The 21,380-nt window shown below is 52.4% G+C and overlaps 2 protein-coding genes across 12 annotated transcripts in view; one reads left to right on the top strand and one right to left on the bottom strand.

Annotated features, from left to right (window-relative positions):
* The first annotated feature begins 601 nt into the window (after window positions 1–601).
* PLLP (plasmolipin) overlaps window positions 602–21,380 on the top strand; it is a 26,381-nt gene continuing 5,602 nt past the window's right edge. Inside the window, exons 1-2 of the mRNA XM_002761003.5 lie at window positions 602–868; window positions 19,780–19,953. Coding sequence (XP_002761049.1) covers window positions 734–868; window positions 19,780–19,953 — 309 coding nt within the window. The 5' untranslated portion in view covers window positions 602–733. The remainder of the gene's footprint in view (window positions 869–19,779; window positions 19,954–21,380) is intronic.
* The window catches only part of ARL2BP (ARF like GTPase 2 binding protein), a 20,677-nt gene continuing 17,626 nt past the window's right edge, over window positions 18,330–21,380 (bottom strand). For all 11 annotated transcript variants that reach the window (XR_013530506.1, XR_008478146.2, XM_054248497.2 and 8 more), the window contains one exon: window positions 18,330–19,030. Coding sequence is in view for 7 of the 11 variants with exons in the window: in XM_054248497.2 (XP_054104472.1) it covers window positions 18,866–19,030 (165 nt within the window). In the remaining 4 variants the exon portion in view is untranslated. The remainder of the gene's footprint in view (window positions 19,031–21,380) is intronic.

The raw sequence follows: 21,380 nt of genomic DNA, 5'->3' as shown, positions 1-21,380 counted from the left end.
AGTGAAAACCGCATTAATAGGCAGAAAAGGACCTCTTCCTTCTCCCGCCCACCCACCGCTTACCCAGACCCTCCCTTCCCCACGCTGGGTCTCTCGGGACTCTCTTTTCTATAAAATACAGCCAGGAGTCTCACTATGTTACCCAGGCTGGTCTCGAACTCCTGACCTCAATTTATGTTCCCACCTTAGCCTCCTAAAGTGCTGGGATCAGAGGCAGAAGCCACTGCACCCAGCTCCCCCGGACTCTTCAAGAGTCGCTGCGTAGGGCCTAGGCCGAGGGCGAACAGCGCGCAGGAAGCGCCTGATGGAGCAATGCCGCTACCCCACCCCCCACACACACACCTCGCGAGCCCACTACCAGTTTATCCCCAGGCGCTGAAACCACCACGGCCTGGGCGAGTGCCGGGAAATTCCCAGCGGGTGGCTTGCCCGGCGGGAGGCCGGCGCGGCGGTCTAGGCTGGTCCAGGGAGTGGACGGGGCTGCTCACGAATTGGTCGCGGCTGGAACTGTGGCGGTGAACAAAGGGTTAAGGGGGCGGGTCCGGCGGCAGGGGCGGGGCCAGGATCTCGGCCGCACCTGGCGCCCCGGGCTCCCAGCCCCGACGCCCCCTGCAGCGCCCGGAGCCGCCGCGGGATCGGGAGCCTCGGGGAAGAGCGGCGCGGGAGCCGGCATCCACCGCTGGAAGGGCGGCGACGGCGGCCGGAGCGACCTAGGGAGGCGAGCGGAGCCGCCATGGCCGAGTTCCCGTCGAAAGTGAGCACGCGGACCAGCAGTCCAGCACAGGGCGCCGGAGCCTCGGTGTCTGCGCTGCGCCCGGACCTGGGCTTCGTGCGCTCCCGCCTCGGGGCACTCATGCTGCTACAGCTGGTGAGAGCGCGCGCGCGCCCGCAGGCTGGCCGGGGGCTCCCAGTCCGGCCAGGGTGGGTGAGGGTCTCCCGGGCTCCGTTCAGTCTTCAGGAACCTTGCGCTCCCCACCCGGGCTCACTAGCGCACGGACGCGCTGCGCGTACCCCAGGGGCGCTTCCCGCACGGACGCCCCCCAAGATCGCCCTGCAATCCTCTCACCACTAGCCTTCCGCGTGGCCGTCCCTGCGAGCGCGTCACCTTGTTCAGAGTGTCCACTGCCCGTGACCCATCGGGCCCCCTCCAAGGTGGTTACCAGCGGCCACAGAGAAGCCTCCACCTGAGCCACAGTCACTGCGCACAGCCCCCCGCCCCGCAACTTTTCCCACCCCTCCCTTCCCTCCTCCCACTTTCTCACCCCTCTTTCTGCCAGGACAATGCCCCCAGCCCTCTAGGGAACCCAGCCTGAGGCAAAGTCCACTCTCTGACCACCTTCTGCCCAGCTCCCAGCAGCTCTGCGTGGCCGCACCCCGGAACATTCCTCAACTAATCGAGAGGGCACATCCGACCCCCCAACACGTACACTCAGGCACTACCCTGTGGGCTCCCGCGGGGGAGCCGGGCTCTTCTAGCTTTCTCTGGGTGACCCGCCAGGTTTCAGCAGGTTTGGCCGGCTCCACAGGGCCCAGATAGCTCGCCCCGCGCTGGAAGGAGGGGTTGTGGATAGCCAAGGATAAGATTCCTACTCTCTCCCAGAGCCCTGTACAGACCCCGACTGAGGCGGACCCATCAGAACATCCTCCACTCCCACACCAGCCACAGACCTGGGTGTTAGCTTCTTCCTCTGCCACTCTTTTGTGAGGGTCTGGAAGCTGGGTGGGTGCCCCTGAGGGAGGCTTCCCCACCAGCTGAGGGCCTGATACATTCTCAGAGGACTCAGGTGGAATTGGAGTTGGGCCAGGACTCATTTTCCTTTACAATCCAGCGAGTGGACATTTTCCACTGTCACTGCTGGGTGCTAGCAGGGCTGCCAGGCCCAAGCTGGAGGGCAGGGTGGTTGCTTTGGTGCCAGACCCTACGCTGAGGTCCAGTGTCCCTCTCCCGACCTCCCCAGGTGCGGGCCCCCTCCACCTGGGTCAGTGCTATGTCATTTCAGGATTTCTGAGATCTCTCTTTGTGGACCCCCTCCCCAGCCTCTCAATCTCCTGGTGGGTTTGTTTAAAATGCAGGTTCTTGGACTCTACCCCCGGAAAAAATGTGCAATTGGAATTTGAATCTCAGGAAGTAGAGCCAGAAATCTACATTTTTAACACTTCTCCCAGAGTTAGTTTGTTTCTCTTTTGGGGCAGAGAAGATTCTATCTTCTGAGGGAAGAAATCTAGTTCCTGGAATCATTTAATTCTACAAGTAGGGAGAGCCACTGACCCCACCATTGCTAGAATGCTCAGCTCTGGGCTGGTTATGAGATGCACAGCCTTGAGCAGCTGCGGGGCTGACCAGGGGAGAGGCAGGTGGTGTGAGAAGTGGTACAAAAGGGCAGAGGAGGAGGAGAGCAATTCCACAATCAGAAAGGCTTCTTGGAGGAGGTGGCTTCTGAGCAGAGACTTCACTGAAATCTGAGGCAGAGAGAGGCAGGAAAAGGGTGTTCCAAGGGCAGGGCACAGTGTGAGCCAAGGTGTGGTGATGAGAAAGCTGAATTAACTTGCAGGGAGTAGCCAACAGTTTGGTGAGGCTGGAGTTGAAGCGCTTGTTTCTGGTGTGGACAGAAGCCGTGGGCCTTGTGTCAACTCAGTGAGCTATAGGGAGTAGGTTCTGTTGGTGGCTATAAGAGGTTTTGGAACAGAGGAGAGATCTTGCTGGGCAGAGGATGGTGACCGGCAAGATCCCTGTGAGGGATCCCTCACTATCCCTGGTGAGGTGGATCCTGAGGCTGGCCCCTGACAGGAGGATCACTTGTGGCCAGAAGTGCTAGACCAGCCTGGACAACATATTGAGACCCTGTCTCTACAAAAAAAAAAAAAGGAAGAAAAAAAAAAAAAAAAGCCAGGCATGGTGGCATGCAGCTGTGGTCTCAGCTACTTGGGAGGCTGAGGTAGGAGAACCCCTTGTGTCTGGGAGTTCGAGGCTGCAGAGAGTAGCAATAGGGGCAATAGAGACAACGGAAGGAATTGGAGTAAGAGAGGATGCTGTGGGCTGCAAGGGGCTTGGTAGCTTCCTCTAGAGAAGCCTTGTGTTCTTGATTGGGAAAACGGGGGTAGAGGGGCATCCCTTGTGGGCTCAGCAGTCCAGCTCTGAGCATCTGGGTCCCATCACACAGATGTAGACATTGAGGTCTAGCCAGAAGGACTCGCCAGGAGTCCTGTCATGGAGCTTAGCACTTGGGTCTCTTGACTCTTAGGGACTGGGTGTGAAGGAAGTGGGCTTTCTTTGCCCCCTACCTGCAGTGACTTTGGGAAGGATGAGGGTCTCCCATCAGAGTTCTGAAAATGACCTGTACATTTTAGTGCCTTAGAAATCTGCTTGTTGGAGAAGTTGCATCCTGTTTCTCTGGCAACAGACAGTTCCACTGGGTCTGAAATGGGGCATGTGGGGGTTCATCCACATAGGCACTGCCATCTGCTGGGAAGCCACGGTACCTGCCATCTATCAGGCCAGCACTAGGCTCAGGCCCTTTGCCAAGGGCCTTAGACTCCTCAGAGTCTGCCCCATTTTACGGGTGAGGAAACTGAGGCTCAGAGGTCAGTTCTTTGACCAAGATCTCACAGCCCTCCTCGACAGGAGTGATTTTTCTGACTTTTCTGGCCCATGGTCTTAATGACCATGAGCGGCTTTGCTGCTACCTGACCAGGGTCTGGCATTATACAGGGCATTATAAAGGTGGGGACTGTGGGCCCAGCACCCACTTTCCAGGGGCTCTTCGTCAGTGAGAGAGGTGCCCAGAGGATGTGCTTCTCCCAGAGGGATCAGAGAAGGCTGCATGGAGCAGGAAATAAATGAGAAGATGGAAGCTAACTCCTCATCAAACCCGTGTTTTCCCGGAATTTGATGAAGATTCCTGGTATGTGGGAGGAAGAGGAGGTGGGTAGAAAGGCCCCCAACTCCTGGAGGAGTTATACTTTCATTCCGTATCAGAATGTGTCCTGAAGTAGGGGGTCTCACTGTCACCCAGGCCAGAGTGCTCTGATGTGCAGCCTCAAACTCCTAGGCTCAAGCAATCCTTCTGCCTCAGCCAACCAAGTAGCTGGGACTACAAGCATGTGCCACCCTGCCACCTGCACAGCTAGGTGATGCTTTTGATCTGTTATTCACCTGCAAAGTGGGAATTGTGTGACCACCCCCAATCCCAGGAGGTGGGGTAAAATGGAAGGACAGAGGTGTCAAACCAAATGGCCTTACTGCCACAGGGCATTTGCACAGCTTCCATGTCCTGGGCCTCAAGGATGCCTACTAACTGTCAGGCCTCTGTATAAGCTCTGGTCTGTCCTGATCTCCTCCCTGATGGCCTTGGCACCTGATGAGTCTCCCTTCCTGAAGTCTCCGTTTTCCCCCTCCAAGGCACTCTAGAACCTCCCATCCCCAAAATAAACAAGATCAGGAGGCATAGCTAGAGCCAGGTTTTGGATTTCCAGATCAAAGTGCAAAGCCAGCTTGCGGCCTTATCCTGTGTGACCTTGGATGACTTCCTCGCCCTCTCTGAGCCTGTTTACTTATCAGTTAATCCAGATAAGATCATCCTTCTCCCCACGGCTTGGGGAGGATTGAAAAAATTAAGAAATGGGCACCTAACAGCACTACTTTATACTCATTGTAAAAAGGCTTTGGGGGCTCCCCACAATCACGCCTCACCCTCCCAAAATACTGGGATTATAGGCATGAGCCACCATGCCTGGCCACTCATGTTCTGAGACTTGTCTTCCTTCCTTGTAAACTGCTGTAGAGTAACAACCCATAGTGTCCCTGTAGCCTCAGCTCATTTAGCTGTTTACTGATGGAATTGTTTTATTCTTTGAAAAAAAGTACACAGACATAAGACAAAGCACTCAAATGGTAGAAAGGGTCATCCTGAAAACGTAATCTCTCTCATCCCTGCCTGACCACGCCCCACAGCTGCCCTCACCCCAGGCAACCACATGCCATGTGTCTCATTCCAGGGTGAGTGGATGCATAGTTCTACATAAAACCCAATATCCTCACTTAACCACAGATGGGTGCTCTCTGTGCATGTGCCAAGCCACGCTTTTTCCCCATGGCAGTATACCTAGGGATATTGTGTATCAGTGCACAGCCAACTGTGTCTGTTTTTCATACCTTTATTTACCAAATTCCTTCCTTCCTTCCTTCCTTCCTTCCTCCCTCCCTCCCTCCCTCCCTCCCTCCCTCCCTCCCTTCCTTCTTCTTTCTTTTCCTTTTCTTCTCTCTCTCTTTCTCTGTCTCTCTCTCTCTCTCTGTCTCTCTCTCTCTCTCTCTCTCTCTCTCTCATCTCTCTGTCTCTCTCTGTCTCTGTCTTTCTTTTTTGACAGAGTCTTGCTCTGTCATCCAGACTAGAGTGCAGTGGTGTGATCTCGACTTATGGCAACCTCTGCCTCCTGGGTTCAAGCAATTCTCCTGCCTCAGCCTCCTGAGTAGCTGGGATTACAGTGGAGACGGGGTTTCGCCATGCGTGCCAGGCTGGTCTTGAACTCCTGACCTCAGGTGATCCACCCGCCTTGGCTTCCCGAAGTGCTGGGATTACAGGCATGAGCCACCGCACCCGGCCCCAATTTCTTTAATAGGTAATATATTTACAATGCTCAATAATAAAATAGACTGGGAAAAGTACAGTGAAAAATCTGTTCCCTTTTGGTTTGAGTTGACTCCTTAATGCCCACTCTCAGTTTCCTATATCCCATTTTAAGACTTTCTTTAAGGAGATGGATGTGAACATGGCTCTAGATTCCTATCTCTCCCTAGTTTATATAGTCTCCCCAAGATATATAGTCTAGCCACATCCTTCTGCACTTTTTCTTTTACACTTAAAAAATGAGTCTTAGGAGCCTTTTTGTCTGTGTGTGTGGAGCTCGATTGCTTCTTTCTTCACGGCTTCCGTGGTATCCCATGATGCAGCTGTGGTGTGACTGTGTGGTCACTCCCTTTGTTGACAGACACTTTGGGTTCTCCATTCCTTTACTATTGGACACTCCGCTGCAAGAAATGCCACCAAGTGCATCTGTACAATACAGTTCCGGAAGTGGGGCTACTGGGTGGGAGGGTAGATGCATTTGGGATTGTGATGTAGATTGCCAGATGCCTTCCGGAGAGGTCACACCCCTCCTTCCCGGAACAGCGTGCCTCCTGGAATGTGCCTGTTCCCACAGCCTCCCAACATGGTGATTTAACACATTTCTGAATGTGCCCCAATCTGATAGATCAAAATGATAGGCCAGTGTAGTAGTATTTTCATTTCTCTCGCTCTCTCTCCTTTTTTTTTATTTTTTGAGACAGTCTCACTCACTCTGTCTTGCAGCCTGGAGTGCAGCTGTGTGATCTTGGCTCACTGCAACTTCTGCCTCTTGGGTTCAAGTGATTCTCTGGTCTCAGCCTCCTGAATAGCTGGGATTACAGGTGTGTGCTGCCATGTCCGGCTAATTTTTGTATTTTTAGTAGAGATGGGATTTCGCCATGTGGGCCAGGCTGGTGTCAAGCTCCTGACCTCAGGTGATCCGCCTGCCTCAGCCTCCCAAAGTGCTGGGATTAAAGACGTGAGCCACTACATCCAGCCTATTTTCATTTCTCTTATCAATGAGGTTGACCTTTTTAAAAATGAGTTTGGGTTTTTGTTTGTTTGTTTTTGAGACAGGATCTCATTCTGTCACCCAGGCTGGAGTGTGGTGACACCATCAGCACTCACTGCAACCTCCTGAGCTCAAGCCATCCTACCACCTCAGCCTCTCAAGTAGCTGGGACTACAGGTGCTTCTTACTGTGCCCAGCTAATTTTTGGTAGAGACATGGTCTCACTATGTTGCCCAGGCTGGTCTCTAACTCCTGGGCTCAAGCGATCCTTCCGTCTTGGCCTCCCAACGTGCTGAAATTATTATAAGTGTGAGCCACCACACCAGGCTCTAAAAGATGTTTAAGAGCCATTTGTATTTCCTTGTCTGTTTGTATTCTTTGCTCATTCTACTGAGTTGTTGTTGGTCTCTGTCTAAATAACTGCTAGGAGTTCTGGATTATTTGCAAGTATTTTTTCCCTAATTTGTTTGTTTTGCTGGGGTCCCCCCCCCCCGCCCCGCATGGTGTTTTTTGTTTGTTTGTTTTTTGCCATGCAAAATTTTTAGTGTTTTTTTTTTTTCTTGTTACTGAATTTCTTTATTTCATTCCTCTTCCTTTTTTCTTTCTAGGTTCTGGAAATTGAGTCATAGTCCAGTCTTTTTCACTCCAGTTGTATCTGTCTAGAATGTATTAACATTGTTACATGTTTGTTACATTGTTAGCATCCGTTGTGATAGATAATACAGGTTTCCCACTTACTAGTGATTTACGTTTTCTTTTTAAATTAGCTTCTTATGTGATATATACAAGTCCATCAATGGGGACTGGTTTAGGTAAATTATGATACATCTGTGCAGTGGTGTGAGATGCAGTGAGAAGGATATCTCCCTACTCCTCAAAAAAGACAGGGCAACAGCTCTGTATGTAACAATGGACAATCTCCAGGCTACATATTTAAGTGAAAAAAGCAAGGTGCAAAATTATAGCATGCTATCATTTGTGTGGAAGAAATACACAGATAAAAGACACTTATCTGAAATGCGTGTGTGTGTGTGTGTGTGAAGTCCCTGGAGATACACATAAGAAACCACTCTTGAACCAGATGGAGTGGTTCACGACTCTAATCCCAGCACTTTGGGAGGCCGAGGCGGGCAGATCACCTGAGATCAGGAGTTTGAGACCAGCCTGGCCAACATCATGAGACCTCTTCTTTACTAAAAATACAAATAATAGCCTGGCATGGTGGCACGTGCATGTAGTCCCAACTATTCAGGAGGCTGAGGCACGAGAATCACTTGAACCTGGGAGGCAGAGGTTGCAGTGAGCTGAGATTGTGCCACTGCACTCAAGCCTGGGTGACAGTGTAAGATTCTGCCTCAAACAAACAAACAAAACCCACTCTGGCTGATTCCCTGGAGAAGAAGTTGAGTATCAAATGGAAATACGCTATTTGGTTGCCTGTCGTGTCCTATATATTACATCTTTCTTTCTTTCTTTTTCCGGTGTTTTTTTTTTTTTTTTTTTTTTTTTTTTTTTTTTTTTGAGATGGAGTTTCGCTCTTGTTGCCCAGGCTGGAGTGCAAGGGCACAATCTCAGCTTACCGCAACCTCCACCTCCCACCTCCCACCTCCTAGGTTCAAGCAAGCCTCCTGCCTCAGCCTCCTGAGTAGCTGGGATTACAGGCATGCACCACCACACCTGGCTAATTTTTGTATTTTTAGTAGAGACGGGGTTTCACCATGTTAGTCAGGCTACTCAAACTCCTGACCTTGTGATTCACCCACCTCAGCCTCCCAAAGTGCTGGGATTACAGGTGTGAGCCACCATGCTCAACCTATATTACATCTTTCAAAGATAAAATTACATTTAAAACTTTGAAATAAATAAAAATATTGAATAAAAAAAGTAGGGCCAGGTGTGGTGGCTCACACCTGTAATGCCAGCACTTTGGGAAGCTGAAACAAGAGGATCACTTGAGCCCAGGGGTTCAAGACCAGCCTGGGTAACAGAGCAAGATCTTGTCTCTACAGAAATTAAGAAATTATCCAGTGTGGTGGTGTGCACCCATCCCAGCTCTTGGGAAGAAGAATCACTTGAGGCCAGGAGTTCAAGGCTGCAGTGGGCTGTGGTCACGCCACTAGAGTCCAACCTGGGCAACAGAGTGAGATGCTGTTGCTAAAAAATAAATAGTATAGGTTTGTGGATATGGCAAAAGCTATGAAGGTGGCACTTGAATGTCCTCAGGCCCAGAGAGAGAAAGGCAGTTTTCCAGGATCACGCAGCAGGGAGCAATAGCCTTGAGTTCAGTGTTACAGCTGAGGGACCTTGGGTAATTTCCCAACCATCTGTGAGTGGAAAGAGGACAGGTGACGGAGATAAAGTCTCCTAGGCTGTTGCTGTTATCCTGGCAGGGACAGGCATTTGGTCACTCCTTATCAGCTGCTGAGTTGTTTGTGGCAGAATTCGGTGAGGACCAGGGCCCTGATTTCCCACTCAGAGGTTGTCTGAGGGATCCCCGTGGCTGCTGGTGGCCCAGGTCTCCATGGTGATTGGGAACCTGGGTGGTGGAGGGGGCTGTCTTTCTTGGCAGCCCAGTGGGCTGAGCCCTGATTGTGACAGAAACCAGGCCACGCCCTTTGCTGTTGGGCTGGGTTGGTCCCTCCTGTTTGTTCAGTGGGGAGAGGCTGGGGGGCACCCCAGAGTCTCTAAGGAAGTTGCGGGCAGGGAGACAGGTCAAAGGTCAGGCAGGGCCCAAAACCTGAGCTGCTAGGGAACAGACCCAGGCCTTTTCTGGGTTGTTCCGGCTTTCAACTGGGGCCGGGGTCAGACAACAGATAAGCTTTTTCATGTCTACCACTCTGTGAGGGTGGCAGGATGGGAGCACTGCCCCCCGCCCCCAATTTTTGTAAGACCAGGGTCTCACTCTACCACCCGGGCTGGAGCGCAGTAGTGCGATCATGGCTCACTGCAGCCTTCACAGCCCGGGCTCACATAATCCTCCTGCCACAGTCTCCCAAGTAGCTGGGACCACAAGCATGTGCCACCATGCCTTGGTAATTTTGTTTTTGTTTTGTTTTGTTTTTTAAGACAGAGTCTCACTCTGTTGCCCAGGCTAGAGTGCAGTGGTGCAATCTTGGCTCACTGCAAACTCCACCTCCCAGGTTCAGGCGATTCTCCTGCCTCAGCCTCCTGAGTAGCTGGGACTACAGGCACACATCACCATACCCAGCTAATTTTTGTATTTTTAGTAGAGAAGGGGCTTCACCATATTATTCAGGCTGGTCTGGAACTCCTGACCTGTGATCCATCCACCTTGGCTTCCCAAAGTACTGGGATTATAGATGTGAGCCACCGTACCTGGCCTTGAGATGCGAATCTTGCTTATTTGTGTTACCCAGGCTGGTCTCAAATTCCTGGGCTCAAGCATTCTTTCTACCTCAGCCTCCCAAAGTGCTGGGATTGCAGGTATGAGCCACTGTGCCCCGCTGGGAAGACTTTTCTAAAGCCCTAAGGGGAGTCCCCACAGCAAGGATGAGGTGGTAGTGGCTCCTTGACTGCAAGTACACATGGGAGCCGCAGGACTCACTGGGGAGCCTTCAGGGGGCCCAGCCACTAGGGTAGGTGTGCTGCAACCTCTCCTGCCTTTGACATTGACAACGCTCTGCTCTGAGACCCAGGACTCAGGAATAACAGGCCAAATGATGAACACCCTGGAGGAGGACCAGGTCTAAAGTCCTGCCTCCAGCGCCGTCCTCTTGCTGTAGCCCCAGGAAGCAGGGCACACTCTGGAGGTGGTGGTGGGGTGGCCATGGCCTGGGGTGGGGACCCTGGCTGCCAAGCTTCCTGCTGCATTCCCAGGGCCTAGAAGAGCACCTGGCACAGTTTAATGACTGAATGACTCCATTTTGTGACTTAGATGCCCATTATTTTCCAACGACAAAAAGGAGCTTAGGACTGTTCAGGTCTGGTGGGTCTGGGGCTGGGTTCCGAGTCTGTTCTCACCTTCCTGGAGAGTGAGGATGACTCCAGGATCCTCGAATGCTGGAGTGCACAGCATGGGAATTCCAAGGTGCCCTCTTCCAGCCCTCCCTCTCACATAGGGTGGGGGTGGTGTGTGGCTGTGTCGTGGCCAGCTCAGGCAATAGGAGCCTCTGTCCCCTGCCCCTTTGTCTCGTGTGACACAATGGGTGGCTTTTTGTCCCCATAAAGTCCCTTTCACTGTGGGGACAAGGGCCAGGGCGGGGGTGGGGGCGAAGCCTGGCCAGGCCGAGTTCTGAGTGTCCTTGGCCTACCCAGATGTGTCCCCAGTGAGAGGGACCTCAGGAAGGGTTTACCACCCTGGGCATGGGTTTCTTGGATGGAGCAGTGGGGAGAGAGGGGCCTGGAGCTGGGGAAGGACTTGGGGGCCAGAAAAGGGGGCTGCAGATAGACTTGGGAGCTGTGTATGGACTCAGGGGCACTTGGTGGACTTGGGGTCTGGGTAAGGACTCGGGAGCTATGTATGGACTTGGGGGCACTGGATGGACTCGGGGACTGGGGAAGGACTCAGGAGCTGGGCATGGACTCAGGGGCTGGAAAAGGAGCTGTGGATGAACTTAGGGGCCATGGAAGGACTCGCTGCCTTGGCCCCTTAGGCTGTCACATTGTTTCCAAAACCTTTGGTATAGTCACTCATGTTTAAAAAGCTGATTTTGGCCACGTGCACTGGCTCATGCCAGCACTTTGGGAAGCTGAGGCAGGCAGATCACCTGAGGTCAGGAGTTCGAGACCAGCCTGGCCAACATGGTGAAACACTGCGTCTACCAAAAATATAAAAATTAGCCAGGCATGTGGTGGCATACACCTGTAATCTCAGCTACTCAGGAGGCTGAGGCAGAGGCTGCAGTGAGCCGAGATTGCACCTGGGCAACAAAGTGAGACTCCATCTAAAAAACAAATAAATAAAAATAGCTGATTTCCACATAAAATCCAGATTTCTAGTGTCGCTTGAAAAATGAGAAACTTTGGTTACCCCAGGCCTGCATGCCCAGCAGCCGCTCCAGAGACACCCCTTGCCTGCCGCCCCAGCCCACTGTAGTCATTCCTGTGTCCTGCCGGCCCTGGCAGCTGCTGAGCTTGAGCTCTGGTGTCCTCCAGGCCCAGGCTGCCTTCCTGCCTCACAGCTCCTCCCTCTGGGATTTCCCCCGCTCAAGCCCTGAACTGTTCACAGCCTTCACCACTGCTCACGACTGCTATGGCTTTTAATGTTTTCTTTCACGTGGTTTCATCCGCATGACACACCTGTGAGGTGACCAAGTGTCTCTCTAGTGTCCCCCTTACCCCATTTCCCTCACTTGTCAGATGAGGAAACAGAAAGATTAGATTACTCTCCCAAGGCCACACAGCAAGCCCACAAAGGTCTGACAGTGCCCTGGAAGTGAGGAGGGTGAAAAGAGTTGGGGTGACTGTCTCTGCGTGACAGTTAGCTTGGTGCCCATAAGATTAATCGAATTCCTTCCTTTAGAGCCCCTCAGGGAGGCCGATCTTCAGGAGTGTTGACCTCGGGCCACGGGGAATTTCAGAGAACAGCAGGTCAAACGTCCCTGCTCCCATTGTGCCAGGGGGAAGACGGGGGTCTCAGGGTGTGCAGGAGTCTGCCCAAGCTTTCTCAGCCCATGAGCTGAGGGAGTGTGGCTCCAAGGGAGGTCAGAGGGCTGGGCTGGATTTCCGGGGTCTCCTGTGGCAGCAACACTGCAGTATGTGTCAGGTGGGTGGGGCTGGCACTGGCGTGGGTCCTTATCTGTGCCAGGGCTGTGCCTGGTGCTTGAATGTACATACTGTCATTCTCTCAGTGAGGCCTCACACTCCCAAGGAGACACACACACTATCACAAACACAGGAAAGTAGGCCCAGGGCGCTGACTCGAAAACCCACGTTCTTCTTTTTTTTTTTTTTTTCCTGAGATGGAGTCTCTCTGTCACCCAGGCTGGAGTGCAGTGGTGTGATCTTGGCTCATTGCAACCTCTGCCTCCTGGGTTCAAGTGATTCCTGCCTCAGCCTCCCAAGTAGCTGGGATTTCACACGCCTGCTACCACGCCCAGCTAATTTTTGTATTTTTAGTAGAGATGGGGTTTCACTGTGTTAGCCAGGCTAATCTTGAACTCCTGACCTCGTGATCTGCCTGCCTTGGACTCCCAAAGTGCTGGGATTACAAGGGTGAGCCACGGCACCCAGCTGAAAACCCATGTTCTTAACCCCTCAGGGTGATCATGACACCTGGCTATGTGGAATATTAAGCCTATGCTGGTTGCCGGTCTACATACCTTGTTCAAAACCACCCTAGGGCCCAGACAGGAGGATTGGTTGAGCCTAGGAGTTCTAGACTAGCCCGGGCAACATAGGGAGACCCCATCTCTACAAAAATAAAAAATAGCTAGGTGTTGTGGTGGTGTAGCTATAGTCCCAGCTACTCAGAAGGCTGAGGTGGGAAGATTGCTTGAGCCCAGGAGGTTGAGGCCGCAGTAAACTGTAATAGTGCCATTTCACTCCAGCCTGGTCGACAAAGTGAGACCCTGTCTCAAAAACAAAACAAAACCACCCTGGGTGGCAGACACATTTCAAAGATGAAGGAAGATGAAGACAAAGGCACAGAGAGGTCAAGCCACTTACCTGAGGCCACACAGCTAGTTAAATTGGCAGGGCCAGAGTTTGAACTCAGGGAGTTGATAGGCCGCCCCTCCAACAGAACCAGTGCCACCCAGTGTCACTCAGGTGGACAGCTCATGATACCCATCTACAGATTGAGAGAGCAGCTGAGAAAAACCTGTTCATTTCCTGCAGCTGCCATAATAAAGTTCCACAAACTGGGTGTCAGAAATGTATTGTCACAGTTCCTGAAATCAAGGTGTTGGCAGGGTTGTTTTCTTCTGGGGCTCTGAGGGAGAGTCTGTCCCATGCCCCTCTCCTGGCTTCTGGGTGGTTGGCAAGCCTCGACTTAGAAATGCATCACTCTCATCTCTGCCTGTCTTCACACGGTGGTCTCCCGCTGTGGTCTCTGTGTCCACATTTCTCTTACAAGGACACTGGTCATTGGGTTAGAGATGCCTCCAATCCAATATATAGCACCTTAACTTGAGCATGTCTGCAAACACCCTGTTTTCTTTTCTTATTTTATTTTATTTTTTGAGACGGAGTTTTGCTCTTGTTACCCAGGCTGGAGTGCAGTGGCGTGATCTCGGCTCACCGCAACCTCCGCCTCCTGGGTTCAGGCAATTCTCCTGCCTCAGCCTCCTGAGTAGCTGGGATTACAAGCACGCGCCACTACGCCCAGCTAATTGTTTGTATTTTTAGTAGAGACGGGGTTTCTCCATGTTACTCAGGCTGGTCTCAAACTCTTGACCTCAGGTAAGGTCACCCACCTCAGCCTCCCAAAGTGCTGTGCTGGGATTACAGGCATGAGCCACCGGAGTCCCACTCTGTCACCCAGGTTGGAGTGCAGTGGTGTGATCTCAGTTCACTGCAACCTCCGCCTCATGGGTTCAAATGATTCTCCTGCCTCAGCCTCCTGAGTAACTGGAACTATAGGCACATGCCACCACACCTGGCTATATTTTTAGTAAAGACAGGTTTCTCCATATTGGCCAGGCTGGTCTCGAACTCCTGGCCTCAAGTGACCGGCCCACCTTGGCCTTCCACACTGCTGGGATTACAGGTGTGAGCCACTGTGCCTGGCCAGACCCTGTTTTTAAATAAGGCCACATTCCCAGGTACTAGGGGTTAGAACTTGAACGTATTTTGGGGAAAGCATTGCAAACCACAAGAGACAAGGGAAAACTTCCCTCATAGAGTTGGTGAAGGGCAGGCACCCTGCAGGAACCTGGCCTGTCTGGCCGTCAGTGTTGGCAGCTTCTGGGGAAATGGTAATAACAGGGCTGTGCTGGAGCAAGGAGTGCCTCTTGGTTGGCGTTTGTGATGATTCGCCTCTCTGATCCTGCAGGTGCTTTTAATAAAGACCATCTCTCTATTGCCCTGTTGTTTGGAAAGTCTTTGAAGATGCTAAGGTCCTTTCTGACACTGCAGTATTCATTCATATATATATATGTAAAAGTTCCTAATTCAAATTCTTCAGGTTTTGAGAAAAGAAAAATAAAAGTCCCCATGCCCTCAAGATTTCCACACAGTTCCCTTTGTTTACCTGCCAGATCTCAGAGAGCTGGGAAGGAGGGAAGGATGTGGTTTGGCTGTGTGCATAGGAAACAGGGAGCTGTTCGTGTAGACACTTCCAGAGAAACGTGGGACAGATAACCTATAAGCAAGAGAGACCTACAGGCCCGGGGTGAAGGCAGAGTTGTGTTCCCAGATGCCCATGTGGCACCCTCCCTGCCCTCCCTCTCCTCTCTAGGTCTTTATTCATGATCACCTTGCCAGTGAGATCTTTCTTGGCCCCTTATTCAGAATCACAACCGTGACCCCATTGCCTCTCCTTCTCCTCCTCCTCCTCCTCCTCCTTCCCCTTCTCCATAGACATTTCTTAAATGTATGAACCACAGAGATGCCCACAGTGAGGCCTATGCTGGGTGCCCAGTGCCTAGGGGGACTGGGCTGGGGTCTCAGGGACCAAGAGAAACCAGTCTGTCTGGTTCAAATGCAGGAATGGACCTTCCTTGTTCTAGGGCAGAAACCGAGGCGGCTCCCCAGGCACAGAGCCAGGCAGCCCAGCCAGAAGGAATGCCAGAAATTCCCACTGCTTATCACTGGCTTCATCTATTGGACTCTGATCTGGAAACCAGGGGTGGGGCTGGAGCGCGGCACAGGGCAGAGCAGGGGCGGGGGGAGCCTGGGTGCCCAGCCCAGCCTTGCTCTTGGAGCCAGCTGAAGTGTCCTCGTTTTTACACTTCTTTAAATAACTCATAGTAGCACAGATTCCAGGGACGCACAGATCTGGGTTCCTATCCTTCCCTATCCTTAAAAAAATTTTTTTTTTTCTTTTTGAGGAGTCTTGCTTTGTCCTCAGGTTGGAGTACAGTGGCACGTGATCTCAGCTCACTGCAACCTCCACCTCCTGGGTCCAAGTGATTTCCCTGCCTCAGCCTCCCGAGTAGCTGGAACTACAGGCACACGCCACCATGCCTGGCTAATTTTTATTTTTTATTTTAGTAGAGATGGATTTCACCATGTTAGCCAGATGATCTCGATCTCCTGACATTGTGATCCATCTGCCTTGGCCTCCCAAAGTGCTGGGATTACAGGCGTGAGCCACTGCGCCCTGCCAAAATTTTTATTTTTTGAGACAGGTTCTCCATCACCCACGCTGGAGTGCAGTAGTGCAGTCATGGCTCACTGCAGCCTTAACTTCCCAGGCTCCATTGATCCTCCCACATCCAGCCTCCCAAGTTGGGACCATAGGCATGTGCCACTATGCCCAGCTAAATTTTGTATTTTTGATAGAGATGGGGTTTCCCCATGTTGCCCAGGCTGGTCTTGCACTCTTGAGCTCAAGTGATCCACCTACCTCAGCCTCCCAAAGTGCTGGGATTACAGGCATGTGCCACCACGCCCAGCCTCCAGCCCTTTACCCACAGTGACCACAGGGACATCTCCTCCTTAGCTTCCATTTGGAAGATGAGGTTAACAAATAGAACATTTGAGGAGGGTCTGGTGATGGAGGAGTCAGTGAGTCATGTCTGGTGCAGAGCGGGAGGGCGCTGAGTGGTCATTGTGACCTAGGCTGTGAGTCATGGGACAGGTGATTGATAAGCATACCATATTGGAAACCTGAATTGGTCTTTTGTGGATTTTTGGTTCACTGCATTTTCTGACTTCCTTTTAGTTAGTTGGAAGCAAACCACATAATGGCAGCGGAGGCCCATAAGGAATTGGCTTTAAATGAAAACTAATTGTTTATCCTGGACATGCCCAGTTCTCACCTGCAGAAGGTACGGGAGTGTGCTTCCTTCAGAACGCTGACCTCCCCTGACCTTGCCGGGTGTGGCTGTTTCTGGCAGGGTATTGTTCTGAGACAGCCTGCCCTGGGTCCACACTCAGGTCCTGTCCTGGCTCTGCCCCAGGTTGGTGTGTGACAGTGGGCAAGGCCCTGTGGCTCCGCCCTGGCTTCCTTGCCCCCGCCCCCCCCACTCCCTCACCTGGCCTGCTTTTGGCAATGAAAGGAGAGTGCTGATGAGCAGCAGAGGCTGGCAGGTTGCTGCAGGTGTGTGTGTATGGGGGGATCCCTGGAGCTTCATCCCAGTGTGGGGAGAGCAGGTGCCAACCCCTGGAGAGAGGGACCCTTCCCTGGGCCTCCCACTTTGGGCTGAGCCATTTACTTGGGTTGCAGGGAGGCAAGGCCAGGGGCAGTTCACAGATGGATGGATACCTGCTTCTTATCTTATGTTGTTAATTTAATTTTTCTTAATTTTAATTTTATTTATTTTAGTTTATTTTGAGACAGGGTCTTGCTTTTGCTCAGGCTGGAGTGCAGTGGCACAATCATGGCTCACTGTAGCCTCAACCTCCCAGGTTCAAGTGATCCTTCCTCCTCAGCCTCCTGAGTAGATGGGACCACAAGCACACCACCACCACACCTGGCTAATTTTTAAATTATTCGGTAGAGAAAGGCTTCCTGTATATTGCCCAGGCTGGGGTCTTGAATGCCTGGGCTCAAACTGTCCTTCTGCCTTGGCCTCCCAAAATGCTGGGATTACAGGCATGAGCCACCGCACCCAGCCCCCACTGCTTCCTCTTAATACACAGCACCTGTGCAGGGTAGGATTCTGAACTCTGTCATGGATGGAGAAATAGGATTGTTACTTCCTAAGCACATTGTGTATTTAGTGTAAATTATGTGTTGGGCACTGGTGATAAGTGAACAAAAGCCAGAATCTTCCTGGGAGAGCAGGGAAGATGCTCACTCAGCCTCACCCAGCCACACAGCCTTTGACTTCCAAGCTCAGAGCCCCACCTGCCACTTCCCCATTGAGCCACACCCTTCCTGAGCCAGACCCCTGGGGGTTGGAGGGAGGAGGATTGTGAGGGCCGAGGGTCCCCCTGTAGCTCAACTACAGGCCCCCAGTCTTGTCCCTGTGTCTGGAGGGATCCACGCAAGAGCTTCCCTTCTGGTCCTCAGAGGGGGTGCCTTGGGGTGGGGTGCCCAGGAGGCACCCATCTCTGGCTGTGCTCTGGTTCTGGGCCCTCAGGCGCTCTGGGGGCTGGCGGCAGCCCCTCAGCTGCTGGGAACGGCCAGGAGGACTTTCTGTCTGTAAAGCCTGGCAGCCAGAGGCGGGTCCTGCTCCAAAGCCACTTCTCTGATCCCACTGACTTGTTTTTGGGCTGGTGTTAAGGTCACTGTGCAGCCTTGGTGCCATGTACCTAGGTGCTGAGCAGGGGAAGAGGAGGACACCTCTGTGTGTCTTGATTGGCCACAGAGCCTTTCTCCGAAGCTAGACCCTTATGTCCCCTCCATGGCCAGGGATTCCTGAGATTGCCTTCATGGAGAAGGGAGGATACTCCAACCTAGAGCATCTCCGCCAGCAAGGGGTAGGAGGGTCTGGGGAGGCCCAGGATGGCCACATGCGAGGTGCCTCTAGGGGCCTCCATGAGCTCACTGGTCCCTGCTTCAGCTGGCCCTTTGCTGGGCTGCACCCTGAGACAGTCTGCTGGTGAGTTGACAAACCTGCCCTCAGAGGATTCTCTGTGGCTGCAAGGGCTGGGGCCTGTGCAGTCCACCTTGGACTTCTAGAATAATAATTAAAAGACACTTCTGTTGCAATCATTTATGTGCATGAACTTGTAGGTCCTCACAGCAGCCCTGTGAGGTAGGAACGGTCATTATACTCATTTGATAAGCAAGGTAACCAAAGCACGGGGTGTTTATGCCGTTGTCCAAGGCCAAGTGCATAACCGTACAGCTGGTAAGGAGAGCTGGGGTTGAAGCCAGGCAGTTGGGCTCCAGAATCCGTGCTGTTACCCACTACCCACGCTCTGCTGGGCTCATCCTGCCACGTGGGAATGGTGTGACATGCAGGCCCCTTGGCTTCTCAGTAGCCCAGTTTTGTGTAAGAAGGTAATACCTGTATAGAAGGGCATCTGGGAGAGCCAGAGACATGGGGTGTCAGGCAGGAGGTCACCCAGAGGCCCTTGTGACGTTCTCTGCTGGGCCCAGCTGGGAAGGAGGACACAGGGCTGTTGTTTTCCTGCCTCTGGGGCTCTCGTGACTTGATCTTCCTTTCAGCAGCTTTAACTGACCCCCTGGCAGGGCCCAGGTCCTGTGCTGTGTGTGGGGACACAGCTGTGACGGTCACAGCCCTGCCCTCGCAGAGCTCGCAGTCTGGGGAAGGGAACGATTATGGCCCTGGATGGTGGGTGCCTGAAGGGGGTGGCCCTGTGAGCGCTGAAGAGGGCTCTGGGATGCAGGCTGGCTGCACGAGGGGTGTCCTGGAGCACCTGACATCTCAGCTGAGACCTGGAAGAGGAGTAAGAGTGCAGGTCAGGGCCCCAGCACAGTGTTGTACCACAGAAGCCAAATCAGCATTTCTTTTTAAAATTTTTTCTATCTTTTGAGACAGTTTCACTCTGTCTCTCAGAGGTTGGCGTGCAGTGGCATGATCATAGCTCACTGCAGCTTCTAATTCCTGAGCCCATGTGATCCTCCTGCTTCAGCCTTCTAAGTAGCTGGGACGACAGGTGTGTACCACCATACCTGGCGAATTATTTAAATTATTATTATTTTTGAGATGGAGTTTCGCTTTTGTCGCCCAGGCTGGAGTGCAGTGGTGCTATCTCAGCTCACTGCAACCTCCACCTCCCAGGTTCAAGCAGTTCTCCTGCCTCAGCCTCCCAAGTAGCTGGGATTACAGCCATGCACCAGCACACCCAGCTAATTTTTATATTTTTAGTAGATAGGGTTTCCCCATCTTGGCCAGGATAGTCTCGAACTTCTGACCTCAGGTGATCTGCCCACCTGGGCCTCCCAAAGTGCTGGGACTACAGGCATGAGCCACTACACCAGCCCTTAATTATTTTTGTAGAAATAGGGACTTGCTTTGTTGTCCAGGCTGGTCTTGAACTCCTGGCCTCAAGCAATTATCACACCTTGGCCTCCCAAAGTGCTGACATTACAGGCATGAGCCACTGTGCCTGGCCAGTATTTCTTAGCTAGATGAGAAATGAAACCACATCCCTGGCCGACCCTGCCCTGTCTGACCCTCCTAGGTGCTGGGGCTGCTGGTGTGGGCCCTGATTGCAGACACCCCATACCACCTCTACCCTGCCTATGGCTGGGTGATGTTCGTCGCTGTCTTCCTCTGGCTGGTGACAATCGTCTTCTTCATCCTCTACCTGTTTCAGCTGCACATGAAGTTGTACATGGTGCCCTGGCCACTGGTGGTGAGTCTGGGTGAGGGTACTGGAAGTGGCTATGCCAGGACCACTGTGACTTTCCCTGAAAGAAGTGGCAGGGTGCGGGGGATTGCCTGACATCCTCACTGACCTAAGCTGGTCTGCAGAGCCAAGGGTGGAGGTGAGGATTGATGGTTCAGAGGTCCAGTTTTTCTTTCTTTTTTTTCCTTCAAGACACTGTCTCACTATGTACAGGCTAGGATGCAGTGGCTTGATAATGGCTCACTGCAAACTCAAACCCTTGGGCTCAGGGATCCTTCCATCTCAGCCTCTCCCATAGCTAGGACTACAGGCACATGCCACCATGCCCTGCTAATTTTTGTACTTTTTTTTTTTAGAGGAGGGCTCTTGCTTTATTGCCCAGGTGGTCTTGAACTCCTGGGCTCAAGCAGTTCTACTTCAGCCTCCCAAAGTGCTGGGATTACAGGAGTGAGCCACCACACTCAGCCTAGGTGTCCTGCTTTTCTGAGAACCATAAGCCAGGAAGGACACAGGCTTGACTTTGTCCCAGGAGGGGAGTAGAAATGAGGGGCAGTTGAGTGGATTTATAACAGGCCATTTGGAATCTTAAAAATATCTTTCCCGGCCAGATGTGGTGGCTCATGCCTCTAATTGCAGCATTTTGGGAGACCAAGTCAGGTGGATTACCTGAGGTCAGGAGTTTGAGACCAGCTTGACCAATATGGTCAAACCTCATCTCTACTAAAAATACAAAAATTAGCCAGGTGTGGTGGTGCGTGACTGTAGTCCCAGCTACTTGGGAGTCTGAGACAGGAGGATCGCTTGAATCCAGGAGGTGGAGGTTGCAGTGAGCCAAGATTGTGCCATTGCACTCCAGCCTGGGCAACAGAGTGAGAATCTGTCTCAAAAAAAAAAAAAAAAAATTCCCTTTGGGGGTGGTCAGAATTTGTGCCTGTGTTGTGTGGGTTTGTGAGACTAACTGGACCCAGGCAGGCAGCCCTGTGCCTGGAGGTTGGGATGAGCTGTCAGAAGTTGCCCAGGCCAGGGTTTCAAGAGTGCGGGACAAGTTCAGGCACTCGGCTGCCTCCAGGTGAGGCTCTGCCTGTCCCCTCTCGGCCAGGCATCCCAGGTTTGCCCCAGGACACAGGGCTGAGAGGGGACATGGGAAGTACCCCGGCCGGACACACAGAAAGCTGCTGTTTTTTTTTTTTTTTTTTTTCTTCCCTCTGACCCGGAAAACCCCTGCAGCTGGGGTCTGAGGCTTTCAATGAGAAGAGAGGCAAGAGAGGCACATGATTGTAAGACAAGCAAGGCTGGGACTAGGCGGTATTGTTTGGAATTCAATGACTTTTTAAACGGAGGAAACGTGAGTCATCCTCAAGACAGAATGGGTTTGTTAGATCTCCACATCCCTGGCAGAAACAGGCAGCGTTTGCAGGGGTCGCTGGGCTTGC

This window comes from Callithrix jacchus, chromosome 20, assembly GCF_049354715.1.
Source record: "Callithrix jacchus isolate 240 chromosome 20, calJac240_pri, whole genome shotgun sequence".
NCBI lineage: Eukaryota > Metazoa > Chordata > Mammalia > Primates > Cebidae > Callithrix > Callithrix jacchus.
This window is presented reverse-complemented; position numbering and strand designations above follow the sequence as displayed.